The sequence below is a fragment of the Amphiura filiformis genome, unplaced genomic scaffold, assembly GCF_039555335.1.
Source record: "Amphiura filiformis unplaced genomic scaffold, Afil_fr2py scaffold_240, whole genome shotgun sequence".
Classification (NCBI taxonomy): Eukaryota; Metazoa; Echinodermata; class Ophiuroidea; order Amphilepidida; family Amphiuridae; genus Amphiura; species Amphiura filiformis.
Window position 1 is genome coordinate 25,053 of NW_027305704.1, and position 27,743 is coordinate 52,795.

At 37.5% G+C, this 27,743-nt stretch overlaps 1 protein-coding gene across 1 annotated transcript in view; it reads right to left on the minus strand.

Annotated features, from left to right (window-relative positions):
* LOC140145376 (uncharacterized) overlaps nt 1-27,743 on the minus strand; it is a 65,536-nt gene that overhangs the window by 18,422 nt on the left and 19,371 nt on the right. Inside the window, exons 2-5 of the mRNA XM_072167124.1 lie at nt 14,226-14,534; nt 8,994-9,299; nt 8,256-8,567; nt 6,150-6,548 (exon numbers count right to left, since the gene is read on the minus strand). Coding sequence (XP_072023225.1) covers nt 6,150-6,548; nt 8,256-8,567; nt 8,994-9,299; nt 14,226-14,534 — 1,326 coding nt within the window. The remainder of the gene's footprint in view (nt 1-6,149; nt 6,549-8,255; nt 8,568-8,993; nt 9,300-14,225; nt 14,535-27,743) is intronic.

The window sequence follows — 27,743 nt, forward strand, 5'->3', positions numbered from 1 at the left end:
TTTTCAAATTTGAACAAAACCTAATCCAATGTTTTGCAAGAAACAGATTGTTTAAAAAGACCAAAAAGGATTTCACAGAACAAAATATGAAACCCACTGACAGTTAATCACTAGTTCGTCGCATTGTGTTGAATGATCTTTCTTTCAAACTTGGAATGAAGTGAATTGACGCATGCGTTATGTAATCGCTCATTTCTTCGCAATCAGTCAACCGATTCCAATAAAATTGCCCATTGGCGTATAAGATGCAGAATACGATGGACTACACGCTGATATTTAGATTTTTGGATTCTGATGCTTATTTCTCGACTTACGTTCAAATTCATTCGCCCGGTAATTTTTTCTGGGACACCCTGTACAAGAGCATTTTGCATATCAAAAAAAAAAAAAAAAAAAAAAAAAAAAATGTTGTCATATTGAATATAAAAAAAGATTTTGTCCACATTTAAAAATGACATAAGTTGCATTATGCATATGTGACGCAAATATTTGAAAACGTTTTGAAATGCCTTTAACAACGTTGTGTACAATATTTGATTATTTTATGGCACCTTTGTGCCACTATTCAGCATCGAAGTGGTTACGTAATTCTCTTGGTTACCGGATCACGCTACTTTGGTATGCCTTCGAGTGCCATATACTTTATGTGGTGATCATTTCGATCGTGGTTCATTACTCTAGCGCGTGATCCCGTTGACATAGTAACATTACGTAACTTCGATACTGAATTAGAAAAAAAATATCACGAAACTATACGACAGTGTAAAATTATATTGATGGAATTATGGAAACCTGATCCTCACTGTGACAATACGTAGTGTATTGTCACGGTGAAGACCGTGCTTGGAAGAGTATGCTGTATGCTAGCATACGTATGGTCACGATGTATACCGTTGTCAAAATACCACGTACTTTAGCACAGTAATAACGCCCTCTGTTGGTCATAATTACGTATTTTCAACGTAGTGAAGAAATATTTGAGGTAATATGCGACCCCATAGAATATAAAAAGCAGAATATTGGTATGTTAAAAATCAAAACGAGGTATAGAGCTGGCTGTGGGTGGCTACGGGGCGTTATCTCAAAAGACAATATTGCTAAGACAATGTTGTCCAAGGTTGCGCCGCAGGCTTATAAAGAAACAATGCTGCTCCAAACACAATAGCAAACAAGCTTTAACTATAAATTAGCCCCCGATAGAGGGCAGGGCCTGAAAAATGAGGGAAATTATGGGGTAAAGAGTAAAAAAAAAGAGTAAAAGTAGCCCTATGAAATGGGTTACAAGCTGTCCGTAAATATAACAGAATTTTCGTTATCAGTTCGTCATCCATACTCTTGCTTTCTTGCCCTGCGGGGCCCTTATATTGGGGTCCCACTTGGAGTGGTTAGTCGTCGTATGGAGTCTCCGGCCTCAGGCCTGCCGGCCCTGCGGCCTTGATGTTTTTGGTTGATACTAGGCCCTAGCATCAACAAACAACAATGAATAACCTAAAGGGTGACGGGCTGTCTCTAATTAAAAAAAATCTTAATGTTAAAACCTTTAGTAACCTTAATGTAACGATCTTGAAATGTAATTTCTAAAAATACTTGTTTTTATATTCTGTAGTGTTATATTACCTAAACTATTTCTTCACTACGTTGAAAATACGTTTTAAAGTGAATTGTGACCAACAGAGGGCGCTATTACTGTACTAAAGTACGCAGGCCTGAAAGTACGTGATATTTTGACAACGTTATACTCCGTGACCATACGTATATGGCAAGCCAAGGGGACCAAAAGCGTGGAACAGCTACGCGTAGCTTCTTTCTCGTTACGAGCAGCTGTTTGACCAATCAAAATAGTCAAATTTAATCACGTGGTTGGGTCGTTAGCTGCGCGTAGTATAGTTATAGGTATCCTCTTTCACAATTATTATCTTGTAATTAATTTACGGAATTAGCATAGATAACGAACGGGTAAAGGAGGCCAAATCACAGCACGTGTCAAGAGAACATGTTGCTAATGCCTGGCTAAAATGACACAAAGCATATTTATTTAGTGTTTCCAAGTTTACACCGTGTTTAATAGCAAGTAACTTTATACTCGGGCTGTATTAGCGGTGCAGGGGATATGAAGGTCAAACAACAACAACTACTGATGTAAAGCGCTGTGTAAAGATATTGCAGGGAAAGCGATATCAAATGCCACTGTGTAAATATGGAGAGAGTAAAATGGGTCATCAATTTTTTTCGGAACGGGGGGGGGGGGGTCCTAAATTTACAAAAAGTCGGCGTCAATAAATTGCGGCCCTCACTCATCAAAATGTTATGACCCCCGACACCCACCACCGATACACCGTACCCCCTAGACAGGCTAAAATTGTATTGAATCAGTCTTTTTGAACACTATAAACACACTATCTCTAGTCATCTTGTGACTCCCTACATTTTGTCATTATCAATTTATGACCCCCCTCCCCTTATTTTTCTTTCCAAAAAGTATGACCCCCTATATTTGGGATCCCTTCCGAAGAAAATGATAGCCCCTAAATATAGAACAATCATCATTCTGTTCAGATATTACTTTAATAGCACCTATACCATTTTTGGCTGATATACTACAGATTTTACAAAAATTAACAACGTAATATTTGTGAGAGAGGATGTTTACATCAGCTCCACGTGTTTAAAACCGCGAATCTGATTGGTTAATAAGCTGCACGTAACGAGAAAGAAGCTGCGCGTAGCTAGTCCCACGTTCTGAACCGCTTAGCTTGCCATATCATGATATGTGACGTGTCATGTCAAAAGGAGACACTTTTGGGCAGGATCGTAAATGGAGAAATAGCCAAAAATCTGCTGGTGGGTGATTTTTTCACAATTTGGGTTTGTTGCTAATTTGTGATGTTATTAATGTTAAAAATATTGTCTGATAGTTTCAGACCGGAATGTAACTGGCATCTTGTATTTTTGAGACATTTTCAAGTTAATTCCCACTCTCAACATTGTCAATAATATTTTTAAAGGCTGATATCTCAATTTCCAATTATATAATACCATAACTTCCGAACTCAATATCTTTGCTTAGGAATGTCCAAATTCATTTGGGAAAACGGCGTTGTGGAGCAAAATATCACTATATTTAAGATATGTAAAAACCTCAAAATTCATAACCTGCCCAAAAGTGTCTCCTTTTGACATGACACGTCACATATACGTATGCTAGCATACAGCATACTCTTCCAAGCACGGCCTTCACCGTGACAATACACTACGTATTGTCGCGGTGTTTTCCATGTACACTATGTGTGTATTGAGTCCACCTTCGGGCCTAATAACTGCTAAATTGTTGGTCTTAAGTATATAAAGGTATACATATTTAGAATTGCAAGGACTTGATAAATTCATTTGTGAGGTCAAATTTTGGCCAAAATGCTCATTTTAAGGGAATGCTCATTTTAAGCTCGCCCATTTAAGGGAGGTGTAATGAGCGAACCGTGGTTTGGATTCCAGAGGGAGGGTGTCTGTGAGAGGCACAGCCATCAGAAAATGAATAACTGAGATCGCGCGCCAAATAAACTTACTGCAGAAATTGTCCAAGTCTTTAAAAAAAAATAGGCATACATGGGAATCGAACCCGGCACCTTCCGGTTCTGAATCAACGGATAGTACCACTAAGCCAACTTTCTATCTGCACTAAAACCTGTGATATTAATGTTTGATAATGCTTAACGGAAAAAAATCAATACTAATGTACGATGTCATTCAAAATCAAATAGAAATCCCACAACTGAAGTAGCAATCGATAAATCTGCTCACTCAATCATCAAATATTCAATCGAAAAATAAATAAATAAATAAATAAATAAATAAATAAATAAATAAATAAATGTGTCCAAATAAACTAACTAACTAACTAACTTTTTTTCTATTAAACCTTGAATAAAAAAATAAAAAAATAACTAACTAACTAACTAACTAAATAAATGTGTCCGTTCTCTCGAGCCCCAAAACGTCATTAGATAAAATAAATAAATAAATAAATAAATAAATAAATAAATAAATAAATAAATAAATAAATAAATAAATAAATAATACAAAAAGAAATTATAAATTAGTTTTTCTAGGCCCTAACGTTGGAAAAATAAAACAGCATAAGAAAAGTGACAGACGCACGGTTTCGAACAATCGACGCCCAGAACAGCAACTTAGAAACCACAACGCCTTAGACCGCTAGGCCATAGAATCACACAGTGTCTTCGAAGTCAAAGAAATGTATTAACCTTTAACGTTACGCAATATTGGCACATGACACGGACACATGTCTGCGGGTAAAGATACTGCATGATAGAAAGGCGCATGAATAATCTAAGGGTCTATCCCTGAAGTTAATGGTCATTGACATGTAAAAATGATGTAACCAATTCTTTGTATACCAGTGTGTATACCAGCTACAGTCAACATATAAAAAGAAGTATAACAAGTATACTTTACAAGTGACTAACTTTGGAATTTAGAGTGCTCAAACCCATTACAGGTGAGCTAGAGAAACAAATTCAAAGTATAGACCTCTGGCAAGGCAACCGTTACTTAAAGTTTCACGGAATACCCTCACTTACGATCATTGGGTAAACCGATCATCAGACGGATAATTTGTCATGATTTCAAATTTACAGGAATGTATATACAAGAATATACATTCTGTGGTGTCGAAAAAATGACAAATCAAGCCAACCAGAACAGTCTCTACTCCAAAAGTAGTCGAGAGTGCTCAACCACTAAAAATAGTGGGGGCGTATTATAACAAGTATACTTTACAAGTGACTAACTTTGGAATTTAGAGTGCTCAAACCCATTACAGGTGAGCTAGAGAAACAAATTCAAAGTATAGACCTCTGGCAAGGCAACCGTTACTTAAAGTTTCACGGAATACCCTCACTTACGATCATTGGGTAAACCGATCATCAGACGGATAATTTGTCATGATTTCAAATTTACAGGAATGTATATACAAGAATATACATTCTGTGGTGTCGAAAAAATGACAAATCAAACAAATGGGTTTGAGCACTCTAAATTCCAAAGTTAGTCACTTGTAAAGTATACTTGTTATAATACGCCCCCACTATTTTTAGTGGTTGAGCACTCTCGACTACTTTTGGAGTAGAGACTGTTCTGGTTGGCTTGATTTGTCATTTTTCGACACCACAGAATGTATATTCTTGTATATACATTCCTGTAAATTTGAAATCATGACAAATTATCCGTCTGATGATCGGTTTACCCAATGATCGTAAGTGAGGGTATTCCGTGAAACTTTAAGTAACGGTTGCCTTGCCAGAGGTCTATACTTTGAATTTATAAAAAGAAGTATATTGTTAGGCGTAGATGCAGTCATCAATGCGGGAAGTATAAAACCATAGTCGCCACTCGTGCACTTGTTTGAGTCAACGGGTATTCCGAAAACAGCCTTCAACCCTGAAATCAGAGGTCGGTTTTGGGTTGTTACATGCAAATACAAACTAAATATATCATGAAAAAACCCACCAAGAGGACTATGAGACTTATTCAGAGCCAATCTGCATTCTGTTATTTACAAAAGCCGACGATCAAAGTGAAATTAAAAAAGGAGCAAGACCAGATATCAACGTTAAATCACGCTAAGCCTAAAATCGCATCGATTACGACAAAATGCAGTTACAAAATTTATAATATTACTAAATCACCAAAACGAATTGTAACGTAGGCCTAGGTATGCAGAAAAGAGTTGTATTAGCAATAACAAAGTATGTGCAAAAAGATTTGTCTTTGGCATGTCGCTTTTTTGAAATATCACCAAAAATATCAAATTTTGGAAAAACGCCCCAAAATTCAAAACAAACACGAACCTTCCAAAATAAATATATATTAACACTCGGCGGCAAAGTCACTACCTGTCGCTGTGATTTGGGGTAACTCGTTGCTTCCCTTCTCCAGATACCTGTCCTTCAAGGTCGCTCATACCCCACGCCTTAAGCGGGCTCATGCAAATTAGGGACTGCTACACTACTTTGATTTTCGGGACGTTTTGATGTGTTACTTAATATGCTTTTCTGAAACGCACTGTGATTAAATGGGTTCTGTTGCAGTTAGTGGTGGGTTAACCCCTTATTTTTGCTATATAGGCCTACAAACCCCTTCTTTTTGTACCAGTATGCAAATATTTATAGGTATTGATCCAACTACAATATAACGATCACCAATTAACATGTTAATATACTTGCCACATTGAACTCCAGCGGTAATATTACAATCACCCGCTTCCTGACGACCCTGATGAGAACATTCCTGTAATATGCTCTCAGTGCCATTACATGAAACAGCGTTGAGTAGCATATTACTATGTTCTACTCCAAATGTTTCCCCACTATTTGCTTTAGCGCCTTCAGCTGGGAATCCAAGTTGACGACATGCTACAATAGCATTCTCATCACTCCATGAGTCTTGGCATATCGTAGTCCATCCATCATCAAGAAACACTTCGACCATGCCTTTGTTTGGAATGTGACCTCCTACTAAACGAATGGTACCTGGAAAGAAAGTACAATTTGACGCCTGGGTCGAAATGGGAAGCATGCATTTGTCCCATGTATGGCATCAAAATACCACGATCCTATTTTTTTTAAATACGGATGTATTCGCACGACATTATATTTTACATATCATAAAATGAGGTTTGTATGATATACCTAATACCCCAGAGGTGGATGGCTTGTCCTTAAGTATGAAAAGAAACATTTCTATTTTCAAAAGTTTGATAAGATAACTGGAAATATCACACAAACAAAACACATGTTGGAGGCAATAGGTAGTCCCAACAAACAACAAAACATGTAATAACAACTAAATGTTGGGTATATATAAAGAACATGGTTAAAACATTTTGTATGTCTAAAAATACTACCATAATGTTATATTAAATGTAAAGAAATATTTTGTCAACATTTAAATAACATTAGTTGCATTATATGATACAACATTTAAAAACGTTTTGAAATGATTTTAAACATGTTACATCGCACAGTGTCAACACCCTGTATTATAAATATTATTTCCATACAGCTCTATACTCTGTTGAAATCAATATTCTATTATTGACACAGATAAAGAAAGTTTACATATGCAGAGTATATGTTATAGTACTTGCACCTGGAACTTAACTGAATGGGCTAAACGTGTTCCTTCATACCTATAAAGTATAATTGTAATTCTCAAAATTAAATTTAACACAATTTTTACTTTGGATTTCAAAATCTTTACTTATAAAATACAGTAAAAGATATCCACAGCAAGCTGCAAGGCCCCGCGAATTAGTGTATTGCTTTTCGAGTTAGTGTACTGGAAACAAAACCCTGGTTTTACCTGAAAACAAATCGATTTTTCTTGTAATAGAAACATCATATGGGGTACTAGAGCATGCACAAATCGTAATAATGTGTAGAATATAGAAACTCTGTGGTATCTCATACGATAGTCATGGTATGCTCAGCCTATCTCGAACAAAATCGCCATGCGTAGCTGTTGAAAAACGAGAGGATTCGCTGTACTATCACGGCAATTTTTGACACGTTGTGCAACGTTGTGTATAACTCAATATTTAATTATTTTTTTGTGGTACCTTTGTGCCCCTATCACAAAAATATTTATACGAAAACACTTATATTAAGCACTTGTCAAGTCACAATATCGATTTTCTTTAATATTCTTGATCAGGAATCGGGAAAGAGGAATTCAATTTACCTAGCAGGACTCGTTCCATTAGCCTTTTCGAGATATGGCGGATACAATAGGATGGCGTTTAGGATAGGATAGGTTTTACCTATAGTGATCCCGGCGCAAGTGTAAAGAAATTGTTTATAAATTGCTTAAAAGTGAAGGATAAATCATTCAAATTGACATTTGCTACTAATTTTAGCAAAAATTTAGCAAAAGAAAACAGCAGTATTGACGAAGTTGAAGCCCCATTCAAATACATGTAGCTATTATTTATATACTCTCAGTATATCAATTACAGATTCATGTATATTCCTTATTTTGTGTTAAATACACGGCTTTCGGCTGAACCACTAGCAGGCTATGTTAGCACATCTATCATGTCTATGACAATGACAATGGTACCAAATCTGAATTTTGATGATTTGTTTTTTACGATCGTCCGGACGATCCGCACTGAATGGGCCTTTAACTGTTTTTTGTATTATACTTTATGGAAGCAAAGAGTTGATGATTCTACTTACTACACGAAACTCCAGCATCTTCAGAATGACGACAGTCATGATTTCCCCATCCATCATGCGGGCATTCACCTAAGGTACGCTCATTGCCAATACAGAAAACATCGTCAAGGAAAATATCTCCAATACCTTCCCCAAACCAAGCATCTCCATAAACTTTGGCCCCTTCACTACGGAATCCAAGTTGACGGCATACTACCATAGCGTCTGCAATCGTCCATGAATCATCACATACTGTACCCCATTCGTTGTCATAGAACACCTCCACCCGGCCTTCTGCTATATGCCTGCCTCCAACCAAACGAATGGCGTTTGCTTGAATAATTATATAATTGAAAGTATGATTATTTTATGAACAATTTTACATGAAAATTAATTTAACTTTTGTATTGAAGTATAAAGGCCAGTCCAACTTTGGAATATATGCCAAAAAAAAAAAACCCTGACCAGCCAAGATTTGACCTTGTAACTTAAGAACTGTATGTGCAGAGCATAGATCATCTGTGGTCGCAGGTAGGTCAAATTATACTTTTTCTGAATCCTTGAAATGAGAGGAATAATTAATTAGGTGTGCCTTTTTTGACCACTGTGTTGACCTTTGACCTTGAATATGGCCGGAGTGCCGGAGATGTTGTTAACATCTTGAATGTGTTATAGGACCATAAAAGAAACTAAAAGGTTGGTTTGGTAGAGTCCTGGGGATGCACATTGAACCCTGGTTTATCCCAGACTGCTACTTGCCACAGATGACTCCAGCCATTTGACTTTGATTGCAGTTGTGTTCCACCCATTCTGCATGAGCACACTGTTGTAACGCGCTTTCAATGCCAGTGCACGAAACATCATTGTGTAAACTAGTTGCTCGGTCTATTCCTGCCCCTCTCTCAGCTTTTGCGCCATCAATGGGGAATCCAAGTTGCCGACATACTACCACAGCTTCTTCATCACCCCACGAGGTATCACAAAGTGGGGTCCATTCACCATTATGAAACATTTCGACACGACCTTCGTTAGAATAATGGCCCCCGAAGAGGCGAATATCTTGTTCTAAAGTATAAAAAGAAACATTTCTATTTTCAAAAGTTTGATAAGATTTATAACTTTATTTCTAGAAATATCAAACAAACAAAACACATGTTGAAGGTAATAGGTAGTCCCAACAAACACAAGTATGTTTTGAAAATGTTTTAAAACACAATTTAATCATTTTTCCAAACATAACATAACATGTTAATAACAATTAAATGTTGCACCGGCGGATCCAGGGGGGGGGCGGCCCCGGTATGATCCAGGGGGCCATTTTTTGGCCATTCTATTCTCATTCTCTCAATATTTTAGCCCCCGGTAGTTTACCCTCCTGGATCCGCCCCTGTGTTGGGTATACAAAGAGCATTTCGTGTATCATACTGCAGTTACTGTCCGTTTTCCTATACACAATACACAGTGCTCTTTCCCATTGACGCGTGACCTTTACAAATAGCCCTACGTTAACAGTATGGGGATATGACTAGTTAACGTCGCTGTGTGAAAAATAACCGGCCAATATTAAAAGTACTCTTCTAAAGTTCTAGAAAATATAGTTTTTAACATGTCCTAAATTTTTAGCTAATTTAGATGTTTGGAAATATTCGTACTTTGGTGTTTTAGTTAATGTTATAGGTAATAGTACATCTACCAAAAAAACGTTGACAACGTAAAGAAAGCAGCAAGTTTAAAAAGCCCCACCTCGGCTCACTTTTTGAAACTTGGTCCCATTTGTAAAACGTACTGATTTCCTGGAACTGATTTAAACTTTATCATAATATTATCAACTTCAAACATTTCCATATGTGTTATGAGTCTTTAATGTGCCGATGCGATATTAATTTGCAAGATCAGAAAGGTTATAATCTTGCTCTTGCATGGTAAGCCAACATCCTATATATGTTTTGTTTTATAATATTAATTTCATGATTAATGATCGAATTAAATAAATAACAAATAGGTATATAATGCCAGTCATGCTATTATTAAAACGTTGGAAGCGCTGTATTTGATGTTCAAAATGGGACCAAGTTTCAAAAAGTGAGCCGAGGTGGGGCTTTTTAAACTTGCTGCTTTCTTTACGTTGTCAACGTTTTTTTGGTAGATTTCCTTTCTTTTTATGAATGAAGCCGAGTAGCTCCAAGCTTGAAAAGTCATCCGGTTACGAAGTACTACATAAGACGAATAAACCGAAAAATAGAAGTTTGAATAATATTATCCTTGATTTATGACAATAAAAAATACGAGTATATGTAGCTAAACCTATAAAATGTACGTGGTTCTTTGTAGCCCTGAGGCAATCTAGTTGGATATCCAAATTTCGCCGTTTGTGGTTCTTTGTAGCCCTGCAGGCAATCTAGTTGGATATCTCTATTGAGCGGCGGTTGTTGGCGGTCTTTCGCGGTTTGTGGTATTCCTTTATTCTTCAAGCCCTGTCCTCTATCGGGGCTAATTTATTGTTTAAGCTTGTTGGATATTCATATTTCGCGATGTGTGGTTCTTTGTAACCCTGCGGGCAATCTAGTTGGATATCCAAATTTCGCCGTTTGTGGTTCTTTGTAGCCCTGCAGGCAATCTAGTTGGATATATCTGTTGAGCGGCGGTTGTTGGAGGTCTTTCGCGGTTCGTGGTTATAATTTTCCTTATCCTTCATGCTTTGCCCTCTATCAAGGGCTAATTTATAGTTAAAACTTGTTGGACATCCATATTTCGCGGTGTGTGGTTCTTTATAGCCCTGCGGGGCAATCTAGTTGGATATTTCTATTGAGTGGCAGTTGTTGGCGGTTTTTCGCGGTTTGTGGGTTTAATTTGTAGGATATCCATATTTCAAGATTTGTGGTTCCTGAGTCCTACGGGGCAATCTAGCTGGATATCCAAATTTCGCGGTTTGTGGTTCTTTGTAGCACTGCTACCATATTGAGCGGCGGTTGTCGACATGTCGGCGGTCTTTTGAGATTTGTGGTTTTAATTTTCCCTTTTTTTTAAGTTTCGGGCCGCCCCTCCTCTACATCCCGAGGATGCTTTTCAATAATTATACGGTGTCAAAAATTACTATTACTTGGTATGATAATTTATCTTACCATTTTGACTTATATTGTTTGTTAAGGTAACTTTCGCGGTTCGTTGTTATAATTTCCCTAATCCTTCAAGCCTTGCCCTCTATCGAGGACTAATTTATAGTTAAAACTTGTTGGACATCCATATTTCGCGGTGTGTGGTTCTTTATAGCCCTGCGGGGCAATCTAGTTGGATATCCAAATTTCGCGGTTTGTGGTTCTTTGTAGCCCTGCGGGGCAATCTAGTTGGATATTTCTATTGAGCGGCAGTTGTGGGCGGTTTTTCGCGGTTTGTGGTTTTAATTTGTAGGATATCCATATTTCAAGATTTGTGGTTCCTGAGTCCTGCGGGGCAATCTAGCTGGATATCCAAATTTCGCAGTTTGTGGTTCTTTGTAGCCCTGCGGGGCAATCTAGTTGGATATCAATATTAAGCGGCGGTTGTCGGCGGTCTTTTGAGATTTGTGGTTTTAATTTTCCCTTTAATTTCGGGCCGCCCCTCCTCTACATCCCGAGGATGCTTTTCAATAATTTAAATTATACGGTGTCAAAATTACTATTACTTGGTATGATAATTTATCTTACCATGTTGACTTATTGTTTGTTTTTAAGTCAACTGGACGTGACAAAATATCCTGCTATGTTGACATTAATTTGTTGCTAAATTGACTTGGCATAATAATTTATTTCGCGAAGACGATGTCCATTTTTGTTATGTCGACTTAGCATGATAATATATCTTGCCATGTTGACTTGTTTGTTCAGTTGTCTTGGCGAGATATTTTATATCGTCATGTTGACATAATGCTGATAATAAGTCGACATGGCAAGATAATTATCTTGTCAAGTTGTGTCACATAGACGCTTCCGTACTATATATGCTTGATAAATGTTATTTGGATTTTTTTCCTGCTGGCCTTACATACTAGCGGAACAATTTTCCACACCTACAGAGTGTTTGTAATCAACCTACCGGGACGGTATGACAATTGTCATGTTCTACGATAGCTGAAGATGACAGAGAGTCAGGTCTCTAAATCGATTCAACAACCATTCATACATATCACAATCATGTTTTATTGTCCTATTATCATGCGAATTTGTCCGTGGTAGGACAAAATATATTTAAATGAGAATAACAATGAGTAACGTCGTATACCCTATAAATACCTGATCTAGTTTCTTGTGTTATTCAGATTTCTTTTGATCCTTGATGGTGTTGTATCACACTATGCTGTGTTTTTAAATTGCTTTAAAAAAAAAATAATATCACAATAGCACTGGATGTTTAAAATTATGTTATCCTTGATTAATGACAATAAATTGTTTAATAAAATATTGAAAAAAAATATCAGTTGGTCACCGGGTTTCGAACTCGGGATAGCGTATCTGGAGTCAAACGCCCTAACCATTAGGCCACGGGCCTCTGCTGAAAATTGCTGTGTCGAAATACAGCATTTATTATATAAATGGATGCGTCGTCCGATAAGAACAAAAAGAATTGTGAACAATTTGATTTTTTGGCGAATGGGGCTCAAAATTTGTATGTAGGGTATCTCAGAACCTGCTAGGGTATATTTGGAAGTGAATCTGAAAAAGTAGTGTGAAGGTGAGAACCAGGTAGACCTGTAGCAGTGTCCAAAAATTCTGGATCAGTTTGATTTGCAACTAATTTTCGCTATGAAATACCGCGTGAAATGGAAGCAAAAATATTTGTTTATTACGAACAATGATTGACTGTAGGATTGGTGGCCCTTTTGGAATTAATGAGTTGTCAAGATATTACACCTGGGACTGTAAATAACATTTACCATGGTTTTAGATACATTTTGTACCCAGCGAAAAATAACATCGAACAATAGAAGTCAAGTGTTTTAATGTTAGGTGTAAATATAGTCTCGCGGGAGCATATGTTATTAGTCTTCTTTATCAGTCTTTTTTTTAAAAAACTTGCTGGTCACGGCTACCGCGTGACTCTAATTGCCTAGTTAACGTCGCTGTGTGAAAAATAACCGGCCAATATTAAAAGTACTCTTCTAAAATTCTAGACAATATAGTTTTGTAACATGTCCTAAATTTTTAGCTAATTTAGGTGTTTGGAGAGGGTCGTACTTTTGTGTTTTAGGAAGGACATGTAAACGACAGATAACACCAAAAATATGAAGAAATTATTTCCAAACCGTGTTAAGTCAAAAATCATTATGTTGCTCATTTTCAAGAATGCTGGTTTACAAAAAGCACGCCATTGTCTGATTTCGTGAACAAAGCCACACATAACATTGTTTTCTTTCGTTTCCTTTATAATCGGTTACCCAACTGAAGCTATGAATACCAGCTTTATTGCGATATCGCACATGAAAACAGTCACTTGTGCACAACCAGAGAAGATCCGATTTAATCAGTTGAGCTGTTTCAATGAGTGTTATCTTGGTTTAATAGCTTTTAATGGGGTTAAGTCCTGCAAAGGTCGAGATGAATTCTACTGTAGACATGACTGCATCATGTCAAAAATACCACCAAATTGTTGTCATATTAAATGTAAATAGATATTTTGTCAACATTTAAATAAAATTACTTGCATTATATGACATTTGAAAACGTTTTGAAATGCTTTATATTGTATAACGCAATATTTAATTATTTTTATGGTACCTTTGTGCCCCTATTAAAAATAATATTACGAAAACCTTTGTCAGTGCATGTAAAATGCTATGAAACATTTGTCAAGTCATAATACTGATTTTCTTTAATATTCTTGATCAGGAATCGGGAAAGGGAATTAAATTTACCTAGCAGCAAAAGACTCGTTCCATGGTGTTAAGTTAGAAACTTAACTGGAATAAATTATTTTGTATTATGCTTTAAAGAAGCAAAAGGTTGATGCTTTACTTACCACAGGAAACTCCCGCATCTTCATAATGATAGCAGTCATGATTTCCCCATCCACTATGCGGGCATTCACCTAAGGTACGCTCATTGCCAATACAGAAAACATTGTCAAGGAAAATATCTCCAATACCTTCACCAAACCAAGCATCTCCATAAACTTTGGCCCCTTCACTACGGAATCCAAGTTGACGGCATACTACCATAGCGTCTTCATACGTCCATGAGTCACTACATACTGTACCCCATTTGTTATTATGGAACACCTCCACACGGCCTTCTGCTATATGCCTGCCTCCAACCAAACGTATGCTTGCTGAAATATATTACACAAAGCTTATATCAACAAAATGATAACATGGCAAACTGTAAGTTTTCATGCTGTAATTTACGAAACCGGGAGCGAAAACTTCGATTAAAATTCTGGTAGATATCTGAAAAAATTATAAATAAACAAGGGATTTACAAGGCGAAATAATTGCTTGAGGATTCAGGCGCTAAGAAGAGGAAGGATCAAAGGCAGTAAGAAATAGTTCTTTATATAGACCACTTGACATGTGACGTCATTGCCCGGCAGCATGCGCGCGAATTATGGCACTTTCCATGGTTCTTTGCTCAGGGCACGTGCATTTAAAATCTCCCATCACATTTCATATAGTACAAGAAAGCCATTAAACAGTAACGCGGTTCGTTCGAACATATCGATAGACCAATCCCTCGCCTTTGTTGATAAACAATGATGTCAAGTGGTCTATACGGAGGAGTAACGTGCACCCCAAGGACTCTACCAAACCAATTATTTTAGCCTCCTTTTATGGTACTATAACACATTCAATATGTTATTAAAACATTCCCGGCACTCTGGCTATATTCAAGATCAAAGGTCAAATTTGAAAGTATTCCTCTCATTTCAAGGATTCAGAAAAGGTATTGTTTGACATACCTACGACATACCGTTCTTGAGTTATAGTCAAAAAGGTCAAAACTTGGAATGGTCAGTTGTTTGGGACACATGGGGGTCAATATTAAAACCGCTCCGAATCCCTCCGAATTCAACGAAACTTGTCTCAAAGTACTAAGCATGTACAAACAAGTCAAACAAAGACGATTAGTTTGTACTGTGTAGAATTCTTCGATACTGACAATCCGGCAATAAAGGTCCACCCCATTAAAGCATATTGACCCCAGGCTAAGTTGTGATGTTCCTCGGTGAACAAAAACATCTTAGGGATATAACTAAATATATTAATTGGGACGGCCAATTTCGCCAATGTAGGACATGGGTACCCAGATAACATGGCGAGATTGGTCCGATGGTGGCCCAATTTATGTTCAATAATGGCCCAATATCATTTGCTCATGGGCCCAAGATTGGTCCTAGATCGGGCTTGGGCCAAATATTGGGCTTTTATTGGACCAATTGAGGCTGCCACTGTGATGCCAATATGAAGATTACCGACGGTAAGCCAATATTGGCCCAATATGGGCAGCAAAATAATGCCGATGCCAAGATTGGCGTTCGAAAACCAACGTTGGGCCAATATATATGCATGTTATCTGGGTAGTCACAGCATTATCGAACCCGAACGGTTTTAGCTTGTATTAATATTATTTATCAACATTGGCCTACTTGTTTGTGTTACTTTCAACGTTTTAAAATTTCAACATCAACCCATTCAATTACACAGTTGACAACGGAAATGTACTGAATTTAGAGAATGCACGGCGCTCCCCACCTGGTTGTAACAACTCCCAGCTTTTGATGTAAAGGATGCAGTGGTGGGAGGAAAACTGAAGATATTGGTCAGTGTGCGTTTTCTTCCGGCGCAGAGTTTCACTGATCCATCCAGTTTTCTGGTGATTAGGGTGTCGAGGAAGGGAATCGAATCTTCTTGTTCTTGTTCGTATGTAATTTGTTGGTAGGGTCGATGGAATTTAAGTGTTCTGTTTATTTTAGTGTTTGCATGCTAAAGTCTGTACAAAAAGTGTTTGCGTACTAAAAGTACGCGTGTTTAAAAGTGTTTGCGTACTAGAGTCTGCACAAAAAGTAACTCAGCTGTTATAAATACGCCTATAGATTCAGAACTAATAATTGTTTTCACAATATTTTAACATAAAAAGAAGGATGATTTATTTACGCGCATTTCGATACCCCATTTGTCCGATTTTGTTCAATATTAACAATACAGCAGTGTTTTGAAAGTATAATACCCCAATTTAGAAGTTGCAGTTATTTGTATTGATTTGAAGTAAGCGCGAAGATAATGACGGGCTTTACATGTTTACAGTGCTAGCATTATAACCATTGATCGCTGTAAACTGCAACTTTTAAATTCGGGTATTTTTCTGTAAAAGCACTACTGTGTTGTTTCTTGAACAAATTCATCAGGACTGTTCATAGTAGAATTGTTAGTTGTGATTTCTTACAACTAGTCCAATAAAATATCCACTTACTTGCAGACGTTTCGGAAACTGTCAGTTTCCTTTATCGATGCTATTGATGTAATGACGATCTGTATACAGCTGATGTTGACTGCTGCTTAGCAACTGAGTTGCCAGTTGATTTCTTGTCAGTTATCAGATCGTCAAAAACGTGACTCAAGTTGTATTGCCCCTCGTCTCTGTTCATGTTCATCCAGACTGTCAGATGAGGAGAAAATTACTAAAGCTAAATACAAACAGCTGTATCCTACTGCTGAGAACGTCCCTCGTTTGTATTGCACGCCTAAGATCCACAAACCTAATGCGCCTCTTAGACCAATTGTTGACTACACTTCCACTATAGGTTACGAGACATCTAAATGGCTTGCGGACATTCTGGCCCCTATGGTAGGGAATTCAGAACACCATGTGGTTAACTCCAAGCAGTTAGCAGAGGAGATGGTAGACGTGGTTATTGAGGAAGGGGATATCCTAAACTCACATGACGTGGTCTCGTTGTTCACGTGTACACCTGTCAACAAAGTACTTGACATTGTGAAAGAAAGATTGCAGAAGGAAGTTGGCTTAAAGAATACAACAAGTCCTATGGTTACAATCTGGCAACAGAAGACGTGGTGGAGTTACTTGATTTTATTTTGTCTACAACATACTTTACCTTTCGTGGGAACATCTTCAGACAGCGCTTCGGAGCAGCCATGGGCAGTCCAGTGTCACCGTTGGCAGCTAACATCTTCATGGAACACCTGGAAGGGACTGCGATTGCCACGGCGCCTTTGGAATGCAAACCGAAGCTGTGGAAAAGGTATGTCGATGATATCTTGGAAATTGTAGCAAAAGATGAAGTTAACGCCCTCACCGACCACCTCAACCAAGTGGACGACACAGATTCAATCAAGTTTACCTACGAAGAGGAGAAGGATGGTAAAATCCCGTTTTTAGACGCCTTGATTGTTCGACGAGATGACGGATCGATTAAATTACTGGTGTATCGGAAGGCAACACACACCGACCAATACTTGAACTTTAGGTCGCATCACCCTCTACACCATAAATTAGGGGTCGTCCGCACACTCATGGACAGAAAGAACAGAATTGTCACCGAAGATGAGGACAAAGAAAGAGAGGACGATCACATCAAAGGCGCGCTTCAGAAATGTGGCTATCCCAGGCAAAAATTTAGGCATGAGTCATGCCCATGAACATGCCAAGATCATGCCATGAACATGCCATGAACATGCCCTATTTTCGCTAGCAACGTGCATGAATTTTCGCGAATTTGGGAAGTTTTGGCTGATGTTTTATCCTCACACATGAAATTTCATGCTTATTTGTGTCGTGCTTTTGTAAGAGCCTTGACATATTCAGGGCATGTTCATGGGTATTTCATGGGCATGAATCACGGTCAATGTCAAATTTTCTCTACTTTCATGCCATGAATTCCTTATTCAAGGGCGTCAATTTAGTGGGTGGAGCTATCAACATACATTTATAATTACCATAGCTCCCTCTATTGTTTATGGTTGTGAAAGATATTGGGTATTTTATCAAATCATACAGTAAGCAAGCCGGATGATCATGATGATGTAGGGCCTATACCGATATTAAACATTTTAAATAATAGAATCACCACATATTCATACACATGTGATGATGAGACATCCACATGAATGGGTTGTTAAATGGTAATAATATAGTATGATTATATACTATATTATTTATGATTGATTTTTAAATATAATTTTATAAATTCCTGTGATGGTCATTACACAGTATTTTTTCACTGTCGGGAATTTTAGGTTTGGCAATTCAAAAAGTATCCCATATTTATAGCTCCACCCTGTTCCATAGTTGATACGATCTGATTGTGATGATTCACCACTGCAGCGAAATTACAGCGCTTTGAGTCCTCTAAGATCTGGAGAAAGGCGCTTTATAAATCCAAAATTTATTTATTATTTATTATTATGTTAGTCCAAAAGAGTATAATCAAAATATGCCGTACCATTTTCAACCCATTCCCTAGTTGATATGAATACTAACCAATTTAACATAATATGACGGTTTAGTGGAAATGTTTTGATCAGAATCAAGATGGATAAACTTAATATCAAATGTTGAACAGAGTTCATGTTGCACTCATGACACTGATTCTATAAACTGACAATGGAAACAAATTTCCCTCCAATTGTTTTTATGTCATATCCCATATGCACACATTTTATGAGGATGTAAAAATATGTGAAGTTCATCAGACAAGTGAAGTAATTTCCCCGGGGTAATTTCACTTCCCACATTTTTTTTTGTTTACTCAATATAATCACAAAGTGAGTAGGCCTAAACTTTTTTTAAAGGTTAGGCTGAGTAAAAAAAATACATGTTTCTCGTCCGCGCCCTCCTCCTTTTTTGAAAATTTTGAAAATTTCTTTTTATTTTGTAAACTTTCAGTTTTAACTTGTTGAAAAAGATGTTTCAGAAGTTGACTTATTTTACGGCTTTGTTAATGCATAATACATCATTTAACAGTGTTGGAGGACTCGGGACTCGGACTCGGACTCGAGTCCGGACTCGAGTCCTTTTTTCAAGGACTCGGACTCGGACTTGGACTCGGAAGCTAAGGACTTGGACTCGGACTCGGACTCGGACCCCAAGGACTCGGGGACTCGGCTTCGAGTCCTCCTCGAGTCCGGCAAACTAGGGTCTTTTTGTTTATTTTCGTTCATTGTAAACTTCTTATGCTTGATCAATGATCACATCACATGATTAATTTAAGTAGTTTTACATGCATATAAAATTCAGTTTGTAAATAAAAGTAGGCCTACAATCAAAAAGCAAGATTGCTTTCAGTTATATCTTTAATTGGTTAAATGGATTTTAATCATATTCGTTTGTTTTGACATGACTGCTTTGTTAGACGCAAGTCTAGAATGTACATGAATAATAATTATACTCTGGGGCACTCAAGTTAAATTTTGGTAGGGGTGTGCGGCGCCAAACTTTGGGAACTATAAGAACTGATTTGGGGGCAAAATAGGGGCTTGATGAATTGAAAGGAACTTTCAACATTTTTGTGGAGGTCTGTGAACTAAAGTTGGGCCAAATTATAGGCTTTGGAGCTAACAAATTCAAAATATTTCCAAATTTGAGCTCAAGACCTACAATTTTCAGAGTGTTAGGCTCAATGAACTGGAGCATGATGCAAATGTGTTAAGGGACTGCCGGGAGCCTGAAAAAGGACCCCTGACTGCATCTTTTGCCTCTCTAAAACACAAGCCTAATAAGTTACTGTGATTCTGTTTCCAAGGTATGCATATGCTATAAGGGTATATATTTGTAATCGATCGAAAGGGAGGGTGGAAGCAATTTTTGGCACTGGGGGAACAAGCAATTTTTGGCACATATGGGGCACCTTTCAAATTAAATGCTCTAAAAAGGCTTAGAAAACAGTACGGAAATGCTTACATAATACAGATTTCCATGCTCGCTGCGCTCGAAACATAATTATCTAAACCTTTTAAGGTTTGTAAATTGGGATCCCCAAAAATGGCATGTGCAAAGGGGTGCAAAGATTATTTTGGCAGGTCGGGGGGGGGGGGGCCATTTTTGGCAGGCCGAGAAGGGATAAGCATTTTTGGCAATTTCACCCTCCCCGGGTTCAGCATAATTATTGCACAGCCCCAAAACAATACTAGGCATGCTAGGTGGGACTAGCAAATTATGTATTTACAAGAAAATAATAAAATTCTGGTGAAGTATAGACTATACGTTGATAAAGTATTGGTGAAAACCCCGGGGCTTGAATTTGATACATAAGGACTCGGACTCGGACTCGGACTCGAACATTGAGGACTCGGACTCGGACTCGGACTCGGACATCAGAAATTGGCAGGGACTCGGACTCGGACTTGGACTCGGACACCAAGGACTCGGACTCGGACTCGGACTCGGATGACGAGGACTCGACTACAACACTGTCATTTAAGAAGAGTTTTGTGATCACTAGAGGGACCTTCCTCTCAAAACAATAAAATAAAAAGGGCCTCCTGATTTTTCTCAGATATCAATCTGTATGTCGAATACCCCAAATATGGTGCCAAATACAGGTATTTAGCGTCGTTTTCCAATAAAAAAATAGAAAATAAAAAGCCACTCATCCTCCTAATTTTTAAAAACCTGGACGAGAAACATATTTTTATTTTTACTTGGCCTTACTTCATGTTTACTGGGTTTACTTTAGGCCTACATGTATTTAGTTTATTTTGTGAAAATATGTAATTATGCAATACATTTACCATGTTTACTATAATCAAAATATCAGAACATGGATTTGAAACATAACATAAACAACATGTACTTGAACATGACACCATCATAATACATGCATTCACACTTGCTCAGTTATTAAATTGGCACAAAGAAAATTATGGTAGCCATCATAATTAAATTTGACAAGTGGACATTAATGTTTTGAAGTCATTAGGCACGTCCACACGGAGGACTTCTCGAGCAAAAACTTGGGGAAATATGCCGTGTGAACGCGCTCAAGTATTCCAATCCCTAAGTTTGCCCCCGGGAGTCTGCCCCGAAATCTATCCCCAAGAATTGTAGGGGATTATACGATCATCCCCGAATGATGCCCGAGTGCTACTGCCGTGTGAACTGTGAACAATACAATATAGATTCTTGAGTGCTGAGCTTATTTTAGCCAGGCTAGCCTATGAGCTTGGTGGTTTATTATATTTAAACATGTTAATGGTTCAATTTGACGCAATACTAGATCTAGGTCACAGTTTAAAGCTTCCGGTTGTAATTCCAAAGATGACGACATCGTGCATTGCAAAACTCGGGGAGTCCCCCGGGCCCGGGGGATTCCAGGCTTCATTTACATTATCGTATGGACACACAAACGCGGGGATTGATTTAGGAATCGCAATATACTCGAGCACGCCGATCCTCAAGAGTTCTATCGACCGTCTGAACACGACTCTCATTCTTTGATACCAATATCCTTGGTAAATTTTGCTATAGTATATCTAAATACAGGCAGATCTCTCAACCGATTTCTATATAGTCATGATAGTAATAGTTGTACAAGGCTCACTCAGTCATTGAATGAGGCAATACAAACTATCGAATTTGGTGTTGAAATGAGCAAAATGTTTTCAATGTAAAATTAATTTTCTCGGCCAAATAAAAAGCAATAATTTTATTTTTTTCAGGAACTGTCGTGAAAAACTATAATGCTTGATACTATTTTTTTTTTCAAATTCTAGTGTTAAAAATTTAGGAGTGAAATTCAGTCATTTAGTGTAAGATGTTTTTTTATCAACCTTTAAAGTAATATAGTTCGCTAATGAAGGATTTTTCACAACTTTCTGCACCATTTTTCAATTCCGACTACCAATTTTGTCATAAATCAACACGCGAATGTACCCACTGATAAAATGATTTTGCAAGCCACAATAGAAATATAGATTTAGTTCTGCTGGTTATAATTATTTGCCATAGAACTTAGAAGTGACGTAATTAATCGGATTAACTACATAGCAATAGATGAATAAAATTTTGAATATATCGCCCTGCACTACAATGTTCACTCGGTACTATATGCATTGAACCATAGATGTCAAAGAACAGGGATAAAGACCTGTATAGAATATCCACATTATGCTGATCGCACTATTAAAGTGCAATCTGCATGTAGTGTTGTGACTAAAGTTCCACCTGAATAGTAGTATAATTAGGGACACACAAATTAAACGGAGGGGGGGGGGGGTTAGAAACCCCTAAATAAATGTGCAAAAGTTTACAAAAAGTCCCAAAATTTAAGAATTTGTGTGCGTAAAATCGGTTTTAAAAGTTTTTTTGATCAAAAAAAGGTCCATATTTGGGGAAGAAAGTCCACTTTTCACAAAATTTCGAGGTATCTTTTGGCTCTCACCCAAAGACCCCATTTAAAAAAGTCATATTCCAGCCCAAAGCCCCCTAATTTAGACCCAATTGGTCCGTCTTTCACCCAAGGACCCCATATTTTGTACATTTTGCTCTCACCGAATACCAAAAAAACATGCTCTCACCCAATGACCCCATATTTTTGATATTTTGCTCTCACCGAATGCCCCTTACTGCGAAAGTGCCAGCCCTACACCTACATCCATTTCATATTGAAATCCCCGGCTGAAAAACTACCCCAAAACCGTGGCACATCACTGCATACTTTCAACCAGGGAGCACCTCCCGCGGGTCCCGCAACTATTGGGGGTGTCTTCGAAACATTTTGCACGGAGATGTGCCATGCAGACTTTCGGATGCTGACTTTCTCTGCGTACTTTTTGCTGGGGTAGGCCTAATACCCATCGATATACCGATTTTCGACAAATTTGCCCTAATTGAGAACTTTTAAGGGCACTTTTTGCTAAAATGCGCTCAATTAGGCGCATTGGTCTCCACTGAAAACCCACCCATTGATATACCAAAATCGTTGAAAAGGTACCCCAAAACCGTGGCACACCCCATATGATACTTTCAACCAAGGAGACCCCATTATTATCTTATACAAGAACATTTTGTGTCCAAATCATGAAGGCATGGGGGCATGGAGCAAACTGCAACCTTTGAATTTGGATGTTTGCTCAAGTTCAAATCATATCCTTTGTTTCAAGTATAAAAACCAGCGGTGACTAGTTTTACAATCATGATTCATGATGAGAGTTGACATTTGAAGGTAATTTCATGTAATTTGCTGAGAAAATCTTGATGTATCTACATCACTATGGACCACAAGAGTCTCATCCCAATGGCATAGTCCAATAACCTCAATTTCATAATCATAGTGCAAAATTGGACCTCAAGTTGCAGAGTATGAGTTTTGTACCCAACACTTCAAAGGATGAATGTACAAATGTATTAAGAACTGTTCCCCTGATAGATGAGTGGGCCTATGTTGTGGATCCTAGTGCATGCAGAGGTTAATTTATTTATGATCAACCCACTTGTACAATTTACAGACCCTATATCCAATAGCCTTCCAATAAATGTTGCTTGCTCTCTGCTGGTTCAGAGAATTATAATAAATGATGTACTGTACATATTCATACGTTCAGAGAACTTTATAAAAGGCCTTCATACTTTCCTGTCTTGTATTTTTAGAGTTTCAGATTTAGATTGATTGAGTAAACATTTAGAAATCAACAAAAATTTAAACGCCATATCCAAGACCAATCACTAAACATGCAACAATATTACACAAAATGCAAGAATGATAAATGCAGATAACTTTATGATAAATGCAAATTATATAATGCAATAAAACACAAAGAATATTGTGAGAGATTAGTGGCATACTTAGGGGTGTAGCCATAATTTATTTAGGAGGGGTGAAGCTGATTTTGATAAGTGGACATTTCCCCAAAGTGTTCAAGTTTTTTACCATATTAAAATCCTTTTTTTTTTACTACACTAACACTTGCAATTGGGCAAATGTTGTCTCTGTTGACCGAAAAAGCATATAGGCCTAATACAGTCATGGACAAAAGTTTGGAATATTTTTATTTTTGTATCAAATGCAGTTTTCAATCATATTAAAAACAGATTTATTGTTCTGGAGTTGTGCTCAGTTGAATATAATTGGAAGATATGAATGTCCTTTGATATTTGCATCACACAGTTTGTCAATTAAACAAAGAATTACCTTGGGGAAGCGCATTGCAATGGAAGGATCACACAATCGCAACACTTTTTGGCGGTCTCTTTGTATCACAAAATGAGATTAAAGACACTAGCAAACTTAATTGTTTAAACAAAAACTTAAACTCTCACTGTGACTTGTTCAGATAAGTCTCTTGCTTGAGAAAACACATCTCAATATTTGGTGTGTCCACCACTTGCCAGCTCAAGGTCATTTACGCGACGTGACATTCCCTCGACCAGGTTTGCGAAGGTCTCTTGTGGAATATCTCGCCAGCAAGCAATGAGCACGTGTCTAAGTTCCTGCAGGGTGATTGGTTGGTTGTCCATGTTACCTATCGTGCAGGATACTTCTGCCCATAAGTTCTCTATAGGGTTCATATCCGGGCTCAAAGCCGACCAGTCCAGGTGTTCTACATTCTCATTTTCAAGGAATTCCCTCGCGGGTAGGGCTCTATGTGCCGTGGTGTTGTCATCGTGGATCACGAAATTGTTCCCGAAGTCTGTTCTTGCTAACGGAAGCATAACTGTATAAAGAACATACAGGTATTGGTCCTGGTTCACGTGTCCTTCTAGCATGTAGAGGTGTGATTTCGACCTACTGTGAAATGCTCCCCATACTGTGATTCCACCACAATCTCCCTGGACTCTAGGAAGGATACAATCCTCAAGCAGGGCTTGACCAACCTGTCTTCGGACCTTGGATCGGTCATCTTGTCTGTAGAGGAGGAATCGGGCCTCTTCACTGAAGATCACATTACGCCAGTGGCCTACTGTCAAATCCCTATGTCTCTGTGACCAAAGCAAGCGCGCATGCAGATGTCTTTGCAGAAGTATCGTCTTTCTTATTGGTTGTCTTGCGCGAAAACCTGCACTAACCAATCTATTGTTCACAAGTTTCCTGGTAACAGGCGCGTTTATGGACCTCAGCCATTCTGTTCGTAGCCGAGATGCAGACTTCGTGCGGCCATTGCAACAAAGTCTCAGGAGAGATCGGTCTTCCTGGCGGTTGTCTTTCGGGGCCGACCTGACCTTGGTCTAGGTGTAGTAGTTCCGGTCTCTCGACGTCTCTTCAAAATTTTAGAGACTGCACCTTATGTAATTCATAAAGCGGCACCAATACCCTTCTGTTTGCAGCCGCGATTACGTAAGTCAATGACGCGGGCGTATAAATCTGCGCTCAACTCGTACCCCATGATCAGAAATATCGTATACAACAGACAGATGCAACAAAGTAAAGCTGGTTTCTTCAAACCGTAATGCAAAAGCAAATGTAACCTTATGGATCATATCGCTAAAATAACTGCGAAAAGGATGCCCGATGGGTCATTGGTCAGGCATAAGAAGCCATTGTCCTACATTAGGTATTGTGTGATATGGAATGGTACCTAAGACCTTACCAGACACCCGTGACCCATTTTGCATGGCTGATGGGTCATTGATGATAAGAAATGTGCACTTAAAAACAGGGTTATGCAAAAAAATAAAAATATTCCAAACTTTTGTCCATGACTGTACCTGCTATCCCAACAAACACAAAAACGTTTAAATAAGTTGTATTTTGGGTTTTGGTTTAGGTAAAAACGTTTTAATAACATTAAAATGTCGGGTTATATATTAAAGGTCATGAAAACGTTTTAAAACGTTTTGTATAAAAACACACTCCAACAATATTTTTTTTAATGTTTTCAATTGTAAAACTACAATGCTGGCCATGTTGGGACGGTTTTGACAGGGTTATGTAAATAAGCCCCCACTCCCCCGGTCAATGTTGAATCCTACTTTTTTGGTTTAGGTAAAAACATTTTAATAACATTAAAATGTCGGGTTATATAAAGGTCATGATAACGTTTTAAAACGTTTTGTATGAAAACACACTACAACAATATTTTTTAATATTTTCAAAAAATGATATTGTAAGCTATTTTGGCAAACATTTTCGCCAAATATTGTGTCAATACTTAAATAACATTATGTTAAAATGTTTGAACCCAGCAAACACAGAAATGTTCTTAAAATGTTTTTTCAAAACCTTTTAATAACATTTAAATGTCGGGTTATATAAAGGTCATGAAAACGTTTTTAAAACGTTATTGAAAATATTTTGGGCAAACCTTTTTCGCAAAATATTTTTACACCCCAAAATAACATTCTGTTTTGAATGTTTTGTATCAAGTTTTCAAGAATGTTTTTGGAATGTTATTAAAACGTTTTTATACCCTTTATATAACCCGACATTTAAACGTTTTCTGTGAAACATTTTTGTTTGCTGAGCCGTAGATTTTCAAAAATGTTTTTAGGGTTATGAAAACGTTTTATACTCTTAATATACCCTTTATATAACCCGACATTTAAACGTTTTCTGACAACCTTTTATAACCTTTTGCGAATGATGTCGAAAACGTTTTGTGTTTGCTGGGTAGTGGCACCCAACATTGATTGGTGGGGAAGGGGGAGGGTTGGGGTGTTAGAAAAGGGTTTAGGATTGACACTGTAGAAACCGCCACTTTATCACGTTAAAAATAACGGAAATACGGCCATAATATAGTGTACGTTTTCCATAAGTGTCCCAACACATTTTGGCCGTGGTTGTAGCTTTACAAACATTTTTTGCTAAATATTTTGTCAACACTTAGGCCTAAATAACATTATGTTAAAATATTTACACCCAACAGGCACAGAAATGTTTATTCACTCATAGAAATGACTTGTTCGCCTTGTTGGCGCAATTCAAAAGGAGTAAGTTTGGACAACTCAAAAATAGTGAAAAAGTTGGCAAAACAAAATTCATTTTAGTTATCCGAACTTAAAAATGCTGAAAAAGCTCAAAAGTTCCGTCAACTAATCAACTTTGTTGGCAATGCCAACTTCTGAATTCAAGTTCAGGGAACTTAGAAGAATAAACAAGGTTCAAAGAACCAATTAGTTGAGTTATTGTAACTCAACATGTAAGTTGATGTAACTCGTTCTTATTAAGTTACTGGTATTTATTGTTTTGAGTTATTTCAATTTGGTACTTTGTTACTTAATTCACGTAATTGGATCATTTCTGCACAATTAGTAGTATTCAAATATTTATTTTTGTAATCAGTGCAAAATTTTGTATACTATAGCACACCTCTAGAAAATTATGCTAACCTAGGCTAGTTTCATTTTCTGAGTTGTAACAACTCAATAAAGTAAGTGCAAATGAGTGCGACCAACATAATGATATCGAGTCAGCGTTACTCAAAATTGTACGCGTTGGCATTACTCGGAAAGTTGACGCAACGACTTACATCAACTAACTGAGTAATGCCAACGAACAATTTCTATTTCGACAGCCATACTGATTAAACAAATTACTCACTATAAAAGATGGCTGATTTTAAGATATAAATTTTTAAACACCAAAAAAGGA